The 23347-nt window shown below is 38.6% G+C and overlaps 1 protein-coding gene across 1 annotated transcript in view; it reads right to left on the minus strand.

Annotated features, from left to right (window-relative positions):
- The window catches only part of NCKAP5 (NCK associated protein 5), a 568803-nt gene that overhangs the window by 38219 nt on the left and 507237 nt on the right, over nucleotides 1–23347 (minus strand). The window contains exons 17-19 of the mRNA XM_084643960.1: nucleotides 6670–6984; nucleotides 3140–3279; nucleotides 971–1100 (exon numbers count right to left, since the gene is read on the minus strand). Coding sequence (XP_084500086.1) covers nucleotides 971–1100; nucleotides 3140–3279; nucleotides 6670–6984 — 585 coding nt within the window. The remainder of the gene's footprint in view (nucleotides 1–970; nucleotides 1101–3139; nucleotides 3280–6669; nucleotides 6985–23347) is intronic.

Below are 23347 nucleotides of genomic sequence, written 5' to 3' on the forward strand. Positions count from 1 at the left end.
TAGCTCCTGGTAGACACTAATGGCACCTGGGTGTCTATCTGCAGTATCTATCTGCCTGTGGCATTTTTAGGCACTTATCACTGTAGTTTCTACTGTATGTGCTGGGTAAAGTTCACCCACTGTGCAAAGGGCTGGCATAAAGTCTATGCATCACTGAAGTCTCCCTTAAATTCTCATGAAATGCACAGGGCCTCAGGGCTTGAGTGGGTTCATTGGTGCACAGCTCTTGTGCTGGCCTATACACTCCCTTGAATCATTTGTAGCAGGGAAGCCAAGGATGGAATGGGCCTGGACTTTCCCACTGCAGACAGTCTTCTCCATAACACAGCTAACATACATTGCAGGATGGTTTTCACTGTTGCCACTGCTCATGAATTACCTATTCTGGTGTTCAAATGCGGACAGCAATCTTCTGGACCACCAATCCAGCGGTCAGTTACCTCAAAATTTAGAAAAATTACCCCAAGGAATTCACTGTTGAGCTTTCATACTAGATTTCAATTCAGAGTCGATTCTTGTGACCTAATTTGATCCTCAGAAAAGTGGCAATATACACTGGGAAGGCTGACAGACCCTTAACTGTAGCCGTGTGAACAGTACCACTGTCATAAGACAGTTAGAAAGCTATGGCCATGGCTCATTGGGTTATTTTAACCTACTACTATACTATGTAATTAAAAAAAAAGTTATCTTTATAATCACCTTTTTATTGCTGCAATAATGCAGCTAAAGACTTTTTAGTTCACCATGGGGATTTATGAATAAAAGCCTTAGAGTTATGCCCATAGTGGCAAGAATGGTGTTCCAGAAAACAATGACGCGGATATATAATAAAAGATACATAATGGAAAATTATATCGAAGAAAGATAGAGTTAAAAAGTGGAAATAATCCCACAATGAAAGACACAATCAGCGGCTGTCAGGATGGAGATGGGAACTATACATTACCACGTACACATTTTCAATTACCTTGTTTGGTCTTTGTTAGATCTACTAACTTTTCCCCTGCAGTTCCAAAGTCGTTTGTTTCATACTCTGGCTCCATCTCAGTGTCGCTACTGCTGCTAGCAGAATACGTGCACACTCGCAGTGCCTTGTCCTGCACCAGTAACAACAGCACAATGAGAATGACTCATACACTAGGGCAGAATATTTTATTAGGGTATAAAACATTTTGCATTCATCAAAGAAAACCTTGGATTTACTAATTGAACTACAGCAATTATCATTCAGCTTCTAATCATAAGTTTGACAGTATGGGAAACAGCCACTGTTTATTGTCCAGATGTGTCCCAGGAGTTAGTCCTGCTTATACTGGGCCAGATTCTGCAACTTTATTCACATTGTGTAGTACCATACTCCTCACTTAGTCCCACTGGTTTAAACAGGACTCCGTGAGTGAATAACAGCTTAACATCAGTAAGAGTGGGAGAATCCAGCCTCTTTCCCTCTGTAAAACTACTTTAAGGTTGCACACTTTCCTCAGGTAATATTTATTTATTTATTTGCATTTATAAAGTACCCTTCATATACAATTTTCAAACCTCTCAAGTATTCCTAAGATAGCATGTAGGGCATTCACACAACAAATGATGTGTAGGGCTGTGTAAAGGTTTTATCAACACTTGGTTGGAATGACTAGCATAAAACACTCATGGCTTTACCATCTGTGAGCAATTCAGCCATTTTAATGTCATGCCCCCCTTCCTATCTTTCGGCAGAGTGGTAGGGAAGCAATACACTCCACAACTGGCTCCTTCTCCTCTGGACTCCATGGGGAGGGGCACAGACAAATTCATCCCTTCCTCTGGAAGTGAAAATCCCTAGTAAAGAGCAGCCCTGGTCCTGATACCCCACTCCATGGACGCAATGAAGATTTAGGAGTTCAGTGGCAGCAGAAAGGAGAGGGGAGGAAGTAACATCTGATATTCAGAATAGGGTGGTATTTGTACTTGGTGTTCAGATTATCAACCAGATAGCAAGGTCCACAAGTACAATTATCACCTGGACCCACTTTTAAACTTTTTTTAATATGAGAAATTCTTACAGCAGTTTTGGAGATGCTGGTTTTTCCCCTTGTATTCCTCAATTCATCAGAGATTTAAAATGACAGCTGCTTATTGGGTAAGAGGCATATTCCAACAACAGGAGTATGGGAGCGAGAGGCAGCAGTACTCTAATCAGGATCTGCCACAGACTTGCCAATGTGACATTGGGCAAGCCACTTAACTTATCTGTGTGCACCATGGAGAACAAGAGTCTGGGCCAACTTTATAAGGGAACAGCCCTGCACCAGTTTAAAAAAAAAGCATAAAACAAAAAGATTAGCATAAATTACAGCATTAGCAACGTAAAGATCTTAGCTCACAATAGTGTGAGGCTTATGTGCTAACTGTAGATCAGTTTCCTCGTTAAACCACCCCCTTTCTTGAGGAGGTTATTTTTTTAATCACCCTATGTATCCTATATCTCAAGGGTTCCCATTTGCTAACCTGCTGCACCTGTTCTTCCAGCAGGGCTTGACTCATCTTGCACTTCTAATCATTCATAGCCCTCCAACCATCAACAGTAGCTTTTACACAGGTGTATGCATTTGCCTATTTGTCCTTTTCATTGTTTTCACGGAAGGATTGAAAGAGAGACAGATCATTGTAGGGATTAACAAAATGACACAAACCAAAAGAAGATTATTTTACCTTTTACATTAAAATTATATTACATCCACTCACACATACCACACCAACAGCAAAACCTAGATCAGGAAAGAACTGTATCTCCAAAGGGAAAAAACAACAAAAATCCCAAATCTCTTGTAAAGAAAGACCATCAGGTAACAGCAACTCAATTTCCTCATCTATAAAATGCCTGGAGATAATAATATTTAAGTAATTAATGTCTGTAAAGCATGAGACAAAGTACCAAGCATACCTGTGGGCACTGTATTATTAATAAATAATAACATACCTTTTGTCAATGAATGTTATCCAGTAATCACAAATAATTATGCATTAGATTGTTAATTATTCTTTTCATTAAAGTTAGGACATTTAGCAATTTTGACTCTTTACAGTTAAGTATGGTCTTTAGACTAAATATATATCCTAGTTACACCACCGGCATTTTTCTTTCAATTTATACCTTTGTTTTTTTAGTGGCTTTCTTGCTGCCCCAGTCTGGAAGAATCTTCTTGTTTTCCACATTTTTTTCAGTATGCTCTAATGAAACAGAAGTCACCAGAACTTGTTCATGCCCACTTTGCTTTGGAGGGTTAATTATTCCTGAATTCAGAAAGAGATTATGCAATTTATGGATCTCATCATCATTACACTAACAACAGCTTTTGATTGTGTTTAGGAGTAATCCAGTGTTCAGTTATGGGTCGATTCTTATACTTCTTTTCACGTCAAAGAATCCCATTCTTCAATGGAACGACTTGTATAGTAAGGTGCTGTTCAACATAAGGGGGAGAGAATCTTGCCCAAAGTACTTCCCAAGGCACAATTTAAAATCAGTCTTTGACTCTTAAAATGTAAACTCTTTGCAAATGAGAAACAAAAGTTTAAAAATGATTTTTAGGAAGCAGTTAGAAAAGCTGTACTGTTATTTTATATTCTGGTGGAGAGAAACATAGCAAACTCAGTTTGTTGACAAAGACATAAATAGGAAATTATATCTTACTCCAGAAATGTTTTAGATCAAATAGTTCTATTTATTTACTACATGTATGTTATGTAAAACCAAAATCTAAGAAAATAAACAGTGCTTTGTAGAATAAAATGAAAGTTGTGTTTTTGGTGAAGTAGGGTAAAGAAGAAGGGTCAGATGAAAATATTCCAGGAAAGAATGAGTTGACCTCACAATCTGATGTATTCTACTTTTTTTGCATCTCTTCATGACAATTTAATTAAGATACAAACCTTACAAGATTGGTGCAGTGAATATTACGATTAAAATCAGTGCAATCTTACTGCTACCAACTTCTTATGAAGCAATTCAATGCTTGCAGTTTCTATTCAATTTGTTATAATGACAGTGTTTAATCATGGAGTCTACTCTATAGCACACTGCTGAATTGAGGTCACACATGTGGCTATTCAAGCATGTAGCATATAATCTATAACTAAGATCTCTCTTCTGAATCTCTTAGCTGTGCCATTAATTAACAATACATTTCTTTTGAAAATAATATGTATTAATATATATTTTATTTAGTTTTGATTCAAAACCTGCAGGGGAGTTTGCAATAAAGGCCACAATATGTGTTTGTACTCTAATATACTGTACTGGGAATATGGCTAAATCAACCACATTCCAATATGTTTAATTAAAAACCTTCTCATATACATTCTGATGAAACACCAGTCTTAGGTTCAATTTAAATAACAGCAATTTGGCAAAACATACTTTGGTGGCCTTACCCTAAATTTAAACCTGATGTCTAGCTCTAAATCCCATTACATGGGATTTCTTGTATGAGGGCAATGTGGTACAGAGTCATGCAAGTTAAATAAATCAGTGTCATTTTTTTAGTTGCAATAAATATTCTACCTTGACAAAGTGTTAGCAAAAAAGTTTCAGCCTGTAGATTTTTTGCTGGTTTTTTAATAGCTCTCTTTTTAGAAAGTAAACTCTTTGGGGCAGGGACTGTCTCTTAGTATGTGTTTATATGTGTTAATCTAAGGCTAGATCCACAAAGGGATTTAAACATTTAATTGTCACTTTGGGCACCTAAACCCAAAATGTAGATCCCTCAATGCTGCTGCTCAAAGGCTACCTAACCATGTAGAAGCCCACATTTCCACTGGAAAGACCCCATGGCACCTACACTTCTGCTGGTGAGCATGCACAAAGCTGCCTAAGTCCTGACACCCTCAGCTAGCTCCTACTTAAACTGCAGTGGGATCCTCAAACTAGATGTTCCCCCGCCTAGCTCACCTTCAGAGCCCGATCAAGTGGGCATTCTCAGAGGATACCTACTAACACAGAAGAAAGTGGTAGTGTAGCCCTAGTGGCTAAAGCACTTACCTGGGATGTGGTCATTGGAATAGGGGCTTGGCCCAGACTCTCCCACATCCCAGGTGAGTGCACTAACCACTGGGCTACAGAGTCACTCTCTCACACTCACTCTCTCTGGCCCAATGAATATTTAAAAATTTCATACAAAGTGGAACAGCTTCAACAGGAGAGATTTAAAGCTGCAACCAGAATACTATGTAGCCCAGTGGTTAGGATAGTCACATAAGAAGTGGGAGACCTGGATTCAAGTCCTTTCTCCAAATCGGGCAGGACAGATTTGAAGCTGCATCTCCCATTGGGCTATAAGCTATACAAGGGGTGGAATAGCTGCCCCCATTTTTTTTGAGAGAAAGGGCTGAGCTGATTTAGGTGCCAGAAGAGGTTTCATGGCTGTGAATCCCAAGTGGAGGGAGGTGGCGGACTCCGTTGGAGAGGTGGAGCTCAGGCCACACCCCTGTCCTTGGCACTAGCTTAGGCAGTTCCCTGCTCAGTGACTCCCATTCTTAGGCACCTAACTCTACTCAAGCATTGTACAGTGAGCCTGGGTCTCCAACTCAGGGCTGTGGATTCCACTGTGCATCAAGGAGCCTAAACATTAGATGTCTGTCTGCCCTTTGTGGATCTAAGTGCACAGTTTTTAACAGCAAAGACCACCAATCCTAATAGGGGCTTTGGGGCATTCCCATAATACAAAGAATACATAATATTGAAGTAGGAACAATTAAAATTTGTACACCACCCAAATCAGTTTAATTTATTGTGTGATTTGCAATATTTCCCATTTTAAGTACAGAAATTACTCCATGATAAAGATAAATGCTGTGGTGCAATTAACATCCTTTTTTTTTTTTACTGGCACTTGTACTTTTAGGCCACAAGCCTGCAAACACGCATATACACACATACCTTTACACACTGGCAGTCCCATTGAACTCAGTGGGACTATATTCAATTCAGTTTGTATATATAAAGATACTCATGTGTGTGTTTGCTGGATTGGGGCCTTAGCATACGTCTTTCATTCCTTTGTGAGCTCTTGTTTCATATGTGATAGTTAATGCACATTCTGCTGATCCATCAAAATAAGTGTTTTTTACTACTGTCTATAAGTACATTTGTACAGTGCAGTAACATATCAAAAGACTTATGTTTACAGTTGAGGCAAAATATTCATTGGTATAGAATTTATGCACCGAGTCCAAATTACTTTGTATTCCAAGTTCAGTTCTGAAAGCAAGTGTTTATGAATATGTCATTTTAACATTTAATATCACAATAAGGCCACTGACAGCAAATTGAGAGCCTGATCCTGAAAGTTGCTGAGCACATGCAACTCTTATTCAAGTCAATGGGAATCAACAGTGTTCAGCATTTCTCAGGGCTGGCCCTACTTTTCTCTCAAATACTGTTTCTTGAGGAATGGATTTAATATTTTGCACAATTTTTTTGAGATACAGATATGCATTATGAGCAACCAAATTTCCATTTGACTCACGTCACCAACTTGATAACCTTATATATTCACATAAGGAATCTTTTCTGCTACATGCTTAGCGTTCTCGTTATCTAACGTCATTATTACAGGGCTTCTGTTAATGGAAACAGACATTAGGGCAGAAAGAATCTAATTTCCAGTGTAATTGGCACTTTACCTGAGGAGACTGGTTTTGGAAGGCGACTTTGAAAAGGTTGTACAACTTTGGCAGTCATGGCAGGATCAGATGTTGAATGACTAATCATGCTTTCCACAGATTCTGGGCTCTTAGCTGTTGAAGGCACTTCTCGCTCAAGAGTTTTGGCTTTTATTGAAGGAGGTGAAGGAAGGGCTTGCTCAGGAGACATGAAGACTTCAGTTTCTAAACTTGATTCTTGCTTAGAAACATATCGTCCAGTTGACCGGTTTCCTGAGTCTGGGAGAGGGAAGGTTCCTATCCCACTGTCCAATGTTCTCATCTGGCAGCAAGACTCTGAGATACAGGAAGATTGTGTGATGGGAGTGGAGCTAAAGGAATCACTAGTATTTAAAGACAGTGAAAGGGTCTATGGGGAAAGAGGGTATCTTGAAAGGAAGGTTTTAAGGAAAGAAAAACATTTCACATTTAGCAAGTGTCAATTGCAATTGCAACTTCTAATATTTCACGTGAAACATCTTTTTCATTAAACACAACAAAACATCACATTCAAATACAGTAAACCACAACAAAAAGATAAAAGACAAGACATTCTAAGTTGCATGACTTAAACTCTTGTTATGACAATGGCTAAAAAGGCATGTACTAGAAACTAATTACTGCTCTTAATGGTTGATACGAATTTCTTTGAGCTACATTATATTTTAACAGTTTGGAGAGAATTCAGAGAAGACCATTAACATGATTAAGGGCTGGGGGTAGGCTTACAGGAAAAAGTAAAAGAATTAAGAGTGCCGTGCTCTCCTTCCCATGTGCAACATGTACAACAGGAGCTTGTTCTTCCGCGAGGAAGGAAAGGGGTGCTAATGTGCCACTGCCAGAAGTCATACCACCAATTCTTGCAGATGACCAAGATCTACAGGGTTACCTGGAGATATCAGCCTCTGAGGGTTCCCCCACAGGCCTCCCATAGCAATGACAAGACAGCTCACATCCCTGCCTTCTTACACTTTGGCTCAGCTGATGTTATCTAGTCACACATGCCCTATGCACTGTTTATTCAAATTGCAGAGGAGCAGTTACTGCTGATCAGGGAAGCAAGTGTTTTAGTTGGTAAATTCCTGACAGGGGGACATGACTCAAAGCCTCACACTAAATCCCTCCCCCTGTGTCTTCTCAAATGAGTGGTGTTCGGCTCCACCATAGCAGTCATGGAGTGGAGATAAGGGATGCAACTGTGGCTCCCCTACGTGGTGGATGGGATGCAGCTGCATAATCCTATCCCCTCCCTCTCTATTCACTCACATAGTCTTCCCCTCTGACATACCTAGCTTGGCCAAACAATCCTGAGAGGGTATTATGGCAATTGACCTATATTTTAAGAGCGTAAATACCGAGGAGGAAGCTTTAGGACTAATGGCTTGAAACTAAGCAAAATTTAGGTTAAATATCTGGAAACATATCCTGACAGCAAGATCTATCAGGCTGTTGCAGATACTCCCCAAAGAAGTGGTGGAAGTCCCATTGCTTGAGCAATTTAAAACCATACTGGAAAAGGGACTTGAGAGTATATGGTAGCAAGCAACTGTGCTCTGGTAGGACACACAGAATATGACTTAAAAAGAAAAGGAGTACTTGTGGCACCTTAGAGACTAACCAATTTATTAGAGCATAAGCTTTCGTGTAGCTCACGAAAGCTTATGCTCTAATAAATTGGTTAGTCTCTAAGGTGCCACAAGTACTCCTTTTCTTTTTGCGAATACAGACTAACACGGCTGTTACTCTGAAACCTGAGAATATGACTTAATAGATCTTCTCCATCTCTGTTTTCTATGCTCCTATATACTGATCTTTTTATGATATTCCTATTTGCTATTTAACACCATCATAGTTAGCAGTGCTCTGTCAAGTCATGTTCTGTTATTTTTCCTCTGCAGCATTTCTACTATTTGAAAACATTTCTCCCTTACACATTTTGCCTGTCTGCTTCTGCAATAATGGCTGTTTTCATTTACTATTTTTATCTTAACTTGATATTGGTATAAGAACTTATCTTCACCTCCCCTCCACTCCCCCAAAAATTGTTAGGTGGCTATTTATTTTTTCAGTTTCTTGTCAGAGAAGTAGTAGTTTTATCTATCTGTCTCAGGTACTTATATGCCCGCTAATTACTGTAGTATATGAGTGCATCACAGTCTTGAATGCATTTACCCTCAGAACACCACTGTGAAGAAAGGAAGTATCATTATCCGCACTTTACAGATGGGGATTTGAGGCACAGAGAGAGACTTAGGACTTGTCTACACTTAAAATGCTACAGCGGAGTAGCTACACCTCTGTAGTCCTTCGGTGAAGATGCTATATATGCAGACTGAAGGGGTTTTCCCATTGGTGTAGGTACTCCACCCCTCTGAAAGGAGGTAGCTAGGTTGAAGCGAGAATTATCCTGTCGACCTAGCACTGTCAACACTGGGGTTAGGTCGTTTTAACTGCATTGTTCAGGGGTGTGGATCTTTCACACCCATCTGCAACGTAGTTATACTGACCTCTTTTCCTAGTGCAGACCAGGCCTTAGTGACTTGCCCAGAATCAAACAGGAAGCCTGTGACAAGGCAGGCAAGAGCCTTAACAATTGATCCATCCTCCCTCTTTTTTAGTTTTAATTGCTCTGTTTTTTTTTTAAAGCCACAATAACATAGCTACTTAGAATTCTGTGGACTGTTCCTATCAGATTGTAACAGTGTTCAGGTAAGTTACATTCAATGAGTCAATCCTGGTAACATGCTACATGGACTAGCAGGGGTTAGAAACCCCATGGATAATAAGCAGACATCATTTACTGACAGGTCTCCTACCAACTAAAGAAAAACAGGAGTGAAGAAGCGATTTCCATTAATTTCTACTTAGCTGGAAGGATGGTGACTAATGTAGGCATCTTAGTTTGGAGAGGTATAGATCAGATAACAATGGAAAGAATTCCAGGGCTTCAGCAAAGACATGGGATAAACTAGGAGGGATAAAAAGAAGACCATATTTTGGACCCTAAATATCTTAACAGCATGCCTTTTATGGTCTGCAGTGTTATTATCGGGCCTGATCCTGCTTTCCAATTTCATTGGGAATTCTGCAAAAGAAGAGCTTGTAAGATCAAGCACACATCTTGTAACGTCTTTTCCATTTACAGCCATTCTTTTCCATCACGTTGTTTTAAAAATATTCTATATTAGAAACAACAGTCAGTCCTTCCTAATTACAACACACCGATGTCTGGTACTTGACTCAAATCAAACAACGGATGCTGATCATGCAAGAAAGTAGCAGTGGCCTTCAACACAGGAAAATTGGAAGTGAAAGACTATCAACTCTTTTTGGAATAGCTTCAAGAAAGAACACAACTCGTGCCAGAGAATCCCTCTTCCTCATGACTCATCTTTACAAATCCTAGGAAATCTAACATCCATGAAAGATAGAGCTCATAATCAAGATAAATGACTAGTAAGGACTGTGCTGATTGCCAAAAAAGATTCTTGAAAAGTGGAAGTCCCCAACTGTTTCTAAAATAATTGATTAGATGAGAGAGTGACCTGGGAGCACAAAGTAAGTCCCACTTAATAAACAAATACTTTTAACCAAAATAAAATCTTCTGTAGAATGCTGTATCTGGCTAACCATCTTTGTAAAAGGAAAAGATGCTATGTTGTAAAACAGATTTTCAAAGGAGCTCAGTGCCAGGTTTTTAGTGCAGAGCACCCACCACAGGATCTTGGTTTTCAAAAGGGCTCAGTATTCAGAAGCTCCCACTGTGACACTGGTGGCAAGATTTTCCAAAAAGATGTGAACTCAACAAGCTATAATCTGTCCCTAGATCTAAACACAATGAACATCACAACTTCCTATGTAGTGTGCTAACTTTTCAATGTGCATTACTGCTTTATACCTGAAAGCTTATTTTATTAATACAAATAAACTATTGTTCATAGATGTGTGGGTTTTTTCCCGAAGAATGATTTGCATTATTAAGTGAATGAGTATTAAGTATTCCTGTGTGCTGGATTTTAACTTCTATGAGGCAACTGCCAAATCAAAGTATGTGGAACACTCATCAGGGATGGCTCCCAAGCCAAACTGCTTAAGCACAAATATGACTCCTTTAGGTTCTCTTAGCCCTGTACTGGGGTTTCAGTTGGACTACTTGCATTACTAAGTGCTGGTCAGTATGTGTAAGGTTACATAATCAAACTCAAAGATATAAAATGACTCAGCAGAACATTCATGTGCCAAAAGGAGTCATATTTGAGCTTAATTGCTATGGTTAGGGAGTCTTCCCCTCTAAGGAATTTGGCATACTTGCCAGGGAGGCGGTGGTGGTTTGTTTTATTTGTATTTTTTGCCTCAGGGAAGAGAGGCACTGTTCCACAGGCATGACTTTGTTATAGTGATCACAGACTTACCATCTGCCATACTACTGACCAAATAGTCAAGAATCAGTCTCTGAAATACTGAAAGAATTTTTCCTTTGCCTGGAGTTGATTCTGCCTACAAAACAAAAGTCACTATAACTCCTGTGCAGATGCATTCTTCCAAACTGAAAACAGAAATAGGCCCATGACTTTGAGACATTTACAGGAGATCACAAACCTCCTCACTCCAGAAGGGGACCTTCTGACACCTTGTGACAGGCAGCAAACAATACTATCTCCATATTTCCCTATGGATGGCACAACTTGAGGAATACCTCTGGGTTTAGCGAGGCTTCCTCCCACAAGCTGTTACTTCTACATAAGGCATTGGCCATTATGCTCTCTGATCTAAGAATTGACTGAACAGTTATGCATGTGTAGGAATTTCAGTCTAACTTCCACATTTTCATAGATAAGATGATCATCCAGTCTGGTCTGGATTCCCCTAGTTTGGTAAGGTAGACATCATGGTACTGTAGTCTGACAAACCTTGGACTTTAGTGTCCTGTGGTAACAGCATTGAGACCTCTGCAGACAAAAAGCAACTGCATATTTTATAGTCTGAAATAGGTCTCTGAAAACTTAGCAAGATTTAAAGAGGGACTGGATGACTATATTGATAAACAAGAATATCTAGAGTTCTAATGTTAATGTTAATAGAAAAATTTTGTAAGGGATATAAAACATGCTTCAGGATTTACACCAATCTCTTGCTATTAAAATGAGACCTTCATGGGGGCAAATTATCCCACATCTACCTTCTATGGAGTCCTTCAACTTCCTCTGAAGCATCCGGTCACTGTCAGAGATAAGTTACTGAAGTAGATGGATGTCGGGTTGGAGCCAGTCTGACAAGTCCTGTGTTCCTATGGTATGCCCCGTACACTGCTTACTTAAAAATCAGACGGTAGAATCCATGCATCTCCCTAAGTAAGGATTAGTCAGGGTAGGTTGGCAACCATGGACAAATATTTCATCTTGTTAGGACACCTCATCCTGGTATAGAAATGAGGCCTGGTGTAGGATACATTAAAATGATTAGATTTTTTCTCTTTAAAATACCAGCAACACATTCACAGAACTCATCACTGGCCAAATTCCTGGGTTGTTTTAAAATAATCACATTACATAAAAGAAGGTTCTTACATAAGACACCTCTTGTTTCCGGTTTCAGATAATGTGCAATTTGGGAAATCATTATTTGAAAAAAGAAGACAAGATGAACAGTACAACAAGAAACCCAGAGTGCCTGATGCTTCTGTCCTTTCTCAGGTTAAAATACCACATTGATGTAAATAGGGGAGTTTAGCCCAAATAAGGACTCCTAAATGAAAAAAAAAAAAATAAAGCATGTACATGGAGGAGCCTCTTCACAAGGCTTGGCTTTGTCACTCTTATCCATATGAATAGTACCTTACTCTGCAAGTACTGATTTCAATGAGGCTGCCTGCAAAGTAAAGTACTATTTAATGTGAGTAAAGAGGCAAAATCAGGGCCTACATAACTTTGAGATTAGGTACAAAGAAGCACTCTTGGGTTGAGCTTCCACAAACCAGAGTTCAACCTTAGAGAAGGCGTGAATCTCTGAAAATAGGATTTTATAATGGAAGTGATGACATAGCCTTTCAGTACAGCTTCTTAGATGCACTGCTCCAATAATTTACAAAAATATTCTTATTCAGAAAAAAAAAGGCATTGGCAATGTATTCTCTTCTTCTGGATTCTTGGTAGAGCTTTCCAAAACATCTGATTTGTGAAAATAGTGGATCAAAGACTCACTTTCCACTCATAAATTCTTACCAGATGTTTGGTTTATTGAGGAGTTAGCCAATAATCTGAACAGATCTCAATTATTCCTTAAATAGGAGTCTAATTCCAATTAATTAAAAATATTTGTAGGGTTTTTAAAATATAAAGCAGTGTAAGTTCTAAATATTACCAAGTTTGGGGATGCATTTACATGCATGCATATATAATAATGATTAAATAATCCTTAGAGTGCCTTACATTTGAAATAAAATGAATGAGCCCCTGATCAGCAAAGCAATTAAGTACATAGCCATATTCAAAATAATGGGACTATTTATGTGCTTGAGGGTAAGTGTATGTCTGTGTGTTTGCTGGATAAACAAAATATATGTTTCTGGACATGTGTGCAGACAAGGAGTTATATCTCTCTAGTTTTAGATTCCAGCATGCCCTAATCAAAGCATTGTCTTGTATTGACCTGTGCTAAGATTGACAGAGGATGGTCAAAAGTCAATCCCACTTCTCCAAACATGTCAGGATTTCTGGAAACTTTGCTAATCACAACAGCTCTGAATCAGAGGGCATCACAAGGTTAACACAAACATTTTTGCTGGTTACCTTAATGTAAACAAACAACATTACTTCTATTTCAAAGCACAGAATTCCTTTAACAGTTATAACTGTAGTAGAACTAGGAAAAGTGTATACTATACTGGCTACCAGAGCTAATTTTAATGGCAAGTCATGTAGATTGTCACATTGGCTATCTAAACTTAAAAAATAACAAAATGTTTTTAGGGACATAGAGAATCTGTGTTCAAACAGTATATAGGGAGCTCTCATTAAACCTGGCTTCCTGGATAGTGTAACCACAACTATCCTTGGCCCACAGGGTCTTAATTTCTTTCATATTAATGGTTCGCTTTATGTAAAAAAGGTTACATTTACCCTTGAGTAGAGGGCACACATCACTAGAACTAGTGGGGAAAAAATCACACAGACATTTTTGAATTTTTGGCCAAAAACCCAAAAGTGTTTGGTGGAAATCCTTTGGTTTTTGGCTGAAATGTTTTGACAAGAAACCCAAAATTTTTCACAGAAAGCAGACACTTTTCATAATCAAATTCATTTAGTCAAAAACCTAAATTACCACTGAAAAACAGTTTATGGAAAATTCTTGACCCATTCTGCTCACCACTTAGCCCTCAAAATAGTGTTTAAAGTGATACATAACTCTTGTGTGGGCTGTCTTCACAGGGGTGAATGACTGCACTGAAAATGAAGGAGACATATTCAAACCACTAAAATGAAGCCCCCCAAAATATTCTGCAAGTGCTCTTTCTTTGCATGAGAAATTCATCCTGTCTCTAAAAGTTACACTGGCATATGCAGCAGATGATATGATGTGGCTTTTGAGCCAGATATGAGCACAACTAATTTTTTTGGTATTTTGAAACATGCCAGATTATTAATTATCACTCTTTCTTCTTTCATAATAATATCTCCAGTGTAAATAGATCTCTGCAAAACTGCTTTACCAGTTAATAAACATCTTTAAACTACATGTGGTATTGGCAAGAAGAATTTAAACTACAGATGGCAGAACAGATCTCTTTATTTGCACATCCTTCTCTTCATCTGCAGTGCTAACGTAACTACAAAAAAAATGTACATAATTCTGCCAAACTGATGTCAGTTTTCAAGCAGATTATTCCTTTTGGGCTTATACTACCATTTGATATAATTAGTCAAAGATGAATGCATCAGTTGTTTACTGTCTGGATTAGAAGCATGACCAATATGCACACCTGAAGAAGCTAAGCCTACTGTAGGTAAAAATCAGAGGAGAATTAGAGGTAACGATTTGTATGAACATGATTCTCTTCTCACTTACAGTAGTTTTACACTGATGTAATCCTATTAATTGCAATGGAGTTTTTCCTAATTTATACCAGGGAACATGAGAAGAATCAGGCCCTGTATCTTCAAACTGATTAATCTAAATATGAGCTTTGCCCAGACTCAGGGTTGCTCAAATCAGGGTTGCAGTTCAGATCCAATTATAATTAAAATTTTTCTATAAAACTATGTTGTGGTCCTTATTTGTCCTTCCCCACTTATCCAACCATGCCTCTTATTGTCTCACCCCTTCTCCTGCCTTTCTGCATTCCATCCAACTTCAATACCCTTACTGTACAATTCTCCCACAAATATCTGCATGCTCTTTCCCATGACACCCCTATCCATGGAACTTCCAGTCTGAGTGGAAATACCAGACCACTACCCTCTCTTTGTTCACCTACCTCTCCAAAGACACACTTCTGCCTACAACAATAAGTCAGACACATTTATTTGGAATATTGATAGCAAGTAATAATAATAATCTTCTGCTCTACCATATTGTATGCTGACTTTTACCATATACTGTTATTCCTGTCCATCTTCCCTCTCCCATTTTGTTATCTCTCTTCCTGCATTATGACAAGACAGATTGTAAGCTTTTTGGGACAGGGATCATGGGTGAAATCCTTGTCCCTATTCAAATCAACAGAAGTTTTGTTAGGATTTCATCACATGTATTCTCATTTGTGATTTACCTAGGGCATTTTTGGGCAATGTCAATTATTTTTAAGAACAAAAGTTGTAAAAACAAAATTATTTATGGACACTTGCACTTGTTCCTTATCTTTCCCAAAACATTAGTTGTTCCTCCAATTTGTTATAATTATTTACTGGGAAAAGATTTACATTTTATCCAAGAAAATTAGACATTAGGATAACAAGTTTGATATGCCTTAACAGGAATAGTAGGGCCTTTAATTGATGTAAGGTGAAAATTCTAGCTCTGTGTGTAAGACTCATTGTGAATTTTTAACAAAATTGAATTGCACCTACAGGATGTGAACAGGGTCAGGGTAGAAATGGGTTTGTTTTGGAAGGGATCAGACTCCTCCTTTTTGACTATACATAATTTTGGCTGTACATTCTCACCTGCCAATCAGCATTAATGATTTGCAAGTGTGCTTAGGCACTCCCAACTGATGAATAATAGATGAAGAGAAGGTGAAATCCTCAAATCAAATGTACAGGATGAATCCAAGTTAAGCAAAAGAAATGATAAATTATTGCTGTAGCAATGCAGAAGTGTGGCTATTCCTGATGCTTCCATAGTTCAAACGTGTAGTACCGCAGCCTGAGAAAGGATAGTCAGCGTATGTAGGTACTAAACTGGGACTCAGGAGATTGGGGCTCAGCCACAGGCTTTGCATGTGACCTTGGGCTAGTCACTTAGGCCAGGAATTTTAAGGGATTTAGTCACTTAAAGATGCACATAGGCGCCTAGTGGGACTTTCAAAAGCACCTGGGCCTCTAACTTCCATTGAAATCAATGCGACATGGGCACTAGGTGCTTTTGAAAATCCACTAGGCACCTAACTGTATACTTAGGTGCCTAAATACCTTTAAAATCTGTTCTATAAAGAGCCTGAGACTTAGGAACCTAAGTCACTTTTGAAAATGAGACTTAGGCATGGCAACGCCAAGTGGAGCAATGCCTCAATACCTTTACAATCTGGGACTTAATTTCTCTGGCTCAGATTTCTAAAGCTATTTAGGCCCCTAACTCTCATTGAGTTCTGTGCCATTGGTTTCAATGGGAGTTAGGCCCCTAAACACCTTAAAAAAATCTTGCCCTTTGTGCCTCAGTTCTCCATCTTAAAAATGAGACTATCAATACTCCCCTACTTCCCAAGAGAGTTGTAAGAATAAAGCCATTCACGTTTAGCACTCAGATACAATAGTGATGGGGCCATATCTACATAGATAAACAGAGCGCCACTGACATAGAGGCCATGAACTGAATCCTAGCAAATGTTTTCTGGTTTTACTCACATTCAGTTGTGACCAGTTCAAACCTCAGTCTCAACCCTAGTACCACTGAGGGTGGAAGTCAGAGTTCACTGACTGGTATTGCTGAAGTCTTAGTCTAGGATAAACCAGGAAACTTGACTGAAAAGGTTGGGAGCCACTGATAACATGCTCTTGCAGGAACCTTGTGTAACTGGCGCGTGGTCTCATTCACGTTAGGAGAGCCTCCTTCACTTTTCTGCTAGTGAACAGACAAGAGCAGTGACAGAGCTCTGAGTCCATACATTTTGTCTCAGGCACTATGAAGTCATTTATAAAAGATGTGCACAAGAAGCTCTGTATATTGCAAATGCAAAAGAGAATGTACTATATTTATTTTAGTAACATCACCGATTTGTTTTTAATAGCACAAAACAGTGCTAAAATAAAAGCTATATAAATATTAAATGAGGCTTTAAATAATTTATTAGTTATGCCCAGAGGGTGATTTTACTTAACCGTAATGTAATAACTATATATACACACACACACACACACACGTGCAACTAAATGGCTTTATTTCCCAATTAATGTAGTGAAAACCTGTTAACAGACTTTTCTGGGTGACTTTCAGTTGAGCTATAATCTTTCTTATTTCAGCACACAAGTTCAGTTCCTCCAGACCAGATGATATTCTAATCACTGTATCTGAAAGCTAACTGTGTGTAAACAGAAAGCAGCAGTTGGTGACAAATTGTCATGATCTAAAGCCAAAACAATGAATACTGATTTCTTTCAGAAAGTGTTTTCCCCATAACAAATGTCTGTAATATATATGCTAGGTGGTGTTTCAAAAACATCATTAACATGAGTGGTTGGGAACAGCATACTGTACCACTCTGCCTGCTAGAGGCTGGAGAGAGACAAATAATTAATGAAAAATAAATTTGATTTTTTTTCTGTTTATGAATGGTCCTCAGATTGTGAAATTCTCAGATATATTCAATATTCAAAGTGACGCATGAATTTCTTCAGCGAATATTTCATGCTCGTGGAGATTACTGTTGAAATTGTGCTATGCTGATTAAAGTCAATGAAAAGACAGCTACTGATTTCAATAGGCTTTGGACAGGCTTGAATGAGTTATGTAACTAACTGGTAAGAATGTGAATTTTGAATTACATATTAAAATAAAAAATAAAAAAATAAAAATTTGAAATTCATTTTTTGCACTTCAAGCATATTTCAGCATTCAAGATTAAAATTTGTTTTTCAGGAACATACATGCTCCTAAAACCCATTCCACCATTTGTACAAACAGAACAGAAAATCAGTGTGTGCACAAGTGAAGTGAATTGGAAAAAAACCCGAACAAACATCAATAGAAAATGTTTTGTAATATTCCCTCTGCTCCACTACAGACATGTGAAGTAGCGTTAATGGGAAACGCATGACCAAAGCTCCATACAGAGAGACGAAGATGTGTCCGTCCACAAGTGGTTTTAACCAAAATATGTACTAACCAAAAGCAATAATCTCTAAAGTGAAAAGTCTAAAATATAAGGAAATCATATTTATATGGAGAATAATGTCTTATACTACCCCAACTAATTGGGATAAGTACTGTATTCTCTATATGCATGATATAAAGTAGGATAAATCGGGCCAGATCTTAAGCTGATGTAAATCAATATAGCTCCAGTGACTTCTGAACTATGGCTCTGGGCCAATGTGTTTAAATGGTATTTTAAATCCTGAAGAATAGTAGATTTTAAGTATCCAGAATACTAATCAGGGTATTACCTGCATATAACTGTAGGAAACATCAGGTTTTCTATCATTCCAATTACATAATTTAGTACTTCCAGGTGGATAAATGTAATGACAAAAAATAAAATGAACAGCAAATCATTGTGACTAACACGGAAATGTTGATCCAAGATATTAATATTCTCCACAGAAAGGAGAGCTAAACAGTATACCATAGCGTTGCTGCAGGAGACTTGGCAATTATGAGCTGTTATGTGTATTATCCGTTTGAAGTAGGAATAAATTATTTGTCTTTGCCAGACTGTGAAGAAGGTAAGTTGACATAAATTAGGAGATACAAATTCATGCTAGTTTCTTATTCACAATAAAAGATTCTCCACCATCTTCAAATGTACACATAAAATTACATTCCATTATTGCAGACTCCTTCATACCATCACTTCAGAAATACTTTTCAGAAGACACTCAATAACCAAACAATAGTTAATGGCCTAGGCAGCACACAGTATCTGCAGACACACTTTCTAAAGGCTCTGCAAATTGCATGTTGATCCCAAGGATGGGAACACTCACATGGGCAGGGGAGTCATGGATAGGCAGAGATCCCTTGTACACTGGTCACATGCATGACAGAGAGGGAGATAAAGGAGATTTTGGAGACAGGAAGAAAGGGGGAAATACAGGGAATGCTGGCTGGGTGAGAATATAAGACACTTGTGGGGGGGGGCATGAAGAGCAACAGGCACTGAGATAATATTAAACCTGTTCTGGGATGGATCTGAGAGGGAGGAAAAAAACTACAGAGAGACCACTGGAATCCACCAACTGTCTGCACACCCATCCCTTTTGCGTGGCATATTTTGCACTGCTGCTTGGCACATAATTAGCATATGTTATTATTAGCATATGGAACATGACAGCTCCCCACCTGTCTGCATAGCCAAAAAATTCTGTGCCTGTAGACTGAGTGGTGCAGAGATTTTGAAAAGTGCCCTCTCATGGGGGAACACAGAGCAAAGGAATTGGCAGGGACAGTAGTTGCTTTTGTAGTATAGTAGCAGGTGAAGGTACTAGTCTGAATGGCTTCTTCCTGTAATTAGTTCTGTCCTTTCTGTAAATCTGTGCATGAGTCCATAGGGCTACCCTTTCGTACTATGCCAAATGACTGAGAGAGCATGAGGCACCCTGCCACATCATCTAGAACGTATGTAGGTCTGGTAGGCTTTGATGTTGCAAGAGGTAAATAGTTTATTTTTAACATTTATTAATACTCAACCTGCTGAGGTACAGTGGCCGAGTAGGCTGCAAATGTGGCTGATAAGCTGTAGCCCCATTACAAAGTCTCAGTTCAGCGAGCACTCGCATTAAAACCTGTGTACAAACTCACAATGGTTGGGTTCTTGTAAGGCTTAATTGTCAACCATGTGTGCGCCCTTAGGGCTTTTGAAAACAGGTTGCATTCTGGGTGTGCAAATAAGTACATGACTACAGGTACCACTGTTCACATATAAATGACTCATTGAACATGTGACCCCTTACTATTTCTCACATTAAACATAACACCTTCAGAGTACAGATTCCAAATACATCAGAAACAGATTGGAAATTGATTCAATGCTACCAGTGTTGTTACAGCCAGTAACCTAGCGCTCTCTCATCTGTAGAGACTTTTAGGTATTCAATCGCCTTACTTGAGTGCTGAAAGGGAAGATAAAGCAAATATCATTCCTTTATCTGATCATGTGTAAAATGAATCAACCAACCACTGTCTGTGATAAGATGATTGCTAAATGATTCTTCTCAAATTCTATCAATGGACTGACGAAAAAAATTAAGACTGACATTGATAAGTTACTTTCTCAGGCATGGAGGTTTCATGACGAGAGGATTTCTTTAGAGCCCAACACACACCTTAGCAGAGGAGTCCCAGGATCTTCCCCAAATTTGAACAACTTCTGAATGACTGTACCTATTCCTAACCACATTTTAATTTCAATCACCTTTCTTTACTAAATGGACAGCCTCAATTTGTTCACTGTCATTTGTTTTGTTATGTGATTTCATTTTATCTTGATAATTCATTATTGCCCTCACCTAATCTGCCCACAGTTTTTCAGGACTCTCTAAAGTAAATGTATTTACTCAAATATGTCAGACATAATGGGCATATTACAGCATGACATGTGTCAGACTTAATACATAGACCACATTAATTGAGTTTGTTTCCATCATGTCTATCTTCATATTCTCAGAATGGAAAAACATGAAACCAGACAGTTACAACTTACTTAATATCAACATAACAAACTACCCAGCTGCAGCATTTTTAAAAATGGTGAATGTTGTAATGTTAATTAATGATTTGCTTGGTAGGAAAAGAGAATAGTGGGATAATTTCATGCATATTTACTAATTATGACAGAGAGACCTTGATAGTACCATTAGGTATGAGGATGGAATAACACTAGAAAGGAAAGCATATCTCCCAGCCTACCTACAAAATGATCCATATTGAGTTCTGGGAATTTGCCTAACTGCTGAAGGCACTTAAAGACCTACAAGCCATGAAAAAGCAGCCTCTAGTGACTTAAAGGGCTCAGTTGGGAAAATGGGCAGAGCAGGAGCTATTCTTGGGAACCTGCTCAGTATATATTAGGTTTCAGGGCAATGTGAGCAGGAAACCAACTAGGTTCACTGATGGAGGCAGCTGATGAGAAATGATCTGAGGACTTATGCTTCTCTTGCTGGATAAGAAGGATCCATTGGAGGAGCAGTTCTGAATAGGGGCTTTACAGAGATGCAGTTTGAATGTCAAGAGACTGAATTGGAGAGTAAGACTGTTTTAAAGGCCTAGATTCCAGAAGGAAACCTAGCGTCTGGAACAAAGGCACATTGAAAAGAAGCAGCAGAAACAATATCTGTGGAGCCACATAAAATGTATGCTCAAACCCATGGTCTGATCAAGAGTAAAGAGCAGGTTTGGGGTTCTTTTGATGAGAGTGAAGGTGGGATTTGACAGACAATTTGGGGCAGGGGAGGTGATGGGAGGAATAGGGAGGGAGAAAATTGATCCCTCCTACCGCCAACATTTGGTTATTACATAAAAACATAACAGCTATACTGGGTCAGACCAAAGTCCATCTAGCCCAGGATCCTGTCTTCCAACAGTGGCCAATGCCAGGTGCTTCAGACGGAATGAACAGAACAGGTAATTATCAAGTGATCCATCTCCTGTCACCCAGTCCCAGCTTCTGGCAAACAGAGGCTAGGGACACCATTCCTGCTCATCCTGGCTAATAGCCATTGATGGACCTATCCTCCCTGAACTTATCTAGCTCTTTTTTGAACCCTGTCATAGTCTTGGCCTTCACAACATCCTCTGTCAAAGAGTTCCACAGGTTGTCTGTGGCACTTAGGCACATTTGATTGATAACCTAAGAATTTTTAAGATGACCCTGGTCAGGAGTTATGGCACTGTCTCCCCACACCACTTTGTCCTTGCACCTCAGTGAAGCTTACAGTGATTGCCATTTTTACCAAAGTGGCTTTCTATTTAGGTGATGTGAATGCACATTTATCAGGAGAAATCTGCTCAAAGAAATAAGCCAAAGCTTTGTCCTACAGCAGAAAGTAAGTCTGTGAGATACAACACTTAAATACCAAGGTGATTGGTGACTTATAAATACCCTAAATAGATGGATACTGTAGGTAAAAAAACTAATGCATTCATTTATAGCACTCATCTGCCCCTCATTTTATATAGTGTATAAAGCTATTGTAAGTACTGAATCAGACAATATTTGGATGCAGTTTTGGATAAGGATATTATGCGTAGATTTTTGATACCACAACAAAAACTTTTAATGCTGACACTTCACTTTATAAGTCAACCCTATTCACCGTCAACAGTATTTTACATCTAGCTAATTTGCTATCAATTTATCTGTTAAACTTGCTATCCAGAGCATTCCTGTTTCCCACTGAAATTTAATTTTGATCACGTGTCTTGTTTCTTTTGTGTAAAACTTAAAGGTGTACACCTATAAATACAATCCTTGCTGCAAAAGACCAATAGCCCAAAATTTCAGGAGCATTAAAAATGCCACTGAATTCAACCAAACATTCTTTTAAAATAAGGAAATCTACAAAAAAAGCTATGTGAAAAACAGACCTTCCTTTTTGGATCAGATTGCCTTTAAATTAAACTGCAGAACCTTTCTGCAAGGTTGTTCTTGGAAAGCAAAAAACGATGGTATAGGAAAGTGTCTCCTATAAGGTAGAGATGATTATCGAGAACTTTAATGGAATTGAGCACCATAGTACAGCAGAACTATAAAAGAAACCTTGACCTGAGTATATTTTTATTCTGTCACAAAAAACCTAAGTCTACAATGCATTTTTAATATTACTTAACAGTTTGGATGCCTGACCCTCTGTCTATTTTGAGACTTCCTTAAGCCCCTTTCAATCATTTGTTAGCTTTTCCCCCCTCTGCATTATTGACAAATCAACATCTCTAGAGTCTGCCAGTTAACACTGGATGAATTTATCTAGGAAACTGACCTGAGCCTTTCGCCAAAACTTTTATCTTCTTTATTTTTGCATGGTTCTGCACTTCAGATCAAATACTCAACATAAACAATAAGGGCCACTGCTGTAGTAGGATAATGCCTCCCCAAGAGCTTGACTATTATCTCTGTGGCACTTCAAACCCCTGCTCACCTGGGGAAATTAAGCCCTGAACACAAATATCAAACCCATACATCCCACCTGGTAGTATCTTATGCTTTCAAAAGACCAGCTAAACGTCTAACTCCAACAGTAAATCCTGAAACATTTTGGATCACTATCCTAATCCCTGTCCTATCAATAAT

This window comes from Lepidochelys olivacea, assembly GCF_965140295.1.
Source record: "Lepidochelys olivacea isolate rLepOli2 genome assembly, chromosome: 11".
NCBI lineage: Eukaryota > Metazoa > Chordata > Testudines > Cheloniidae > Lepidochelys > Lepidochelys olivacea.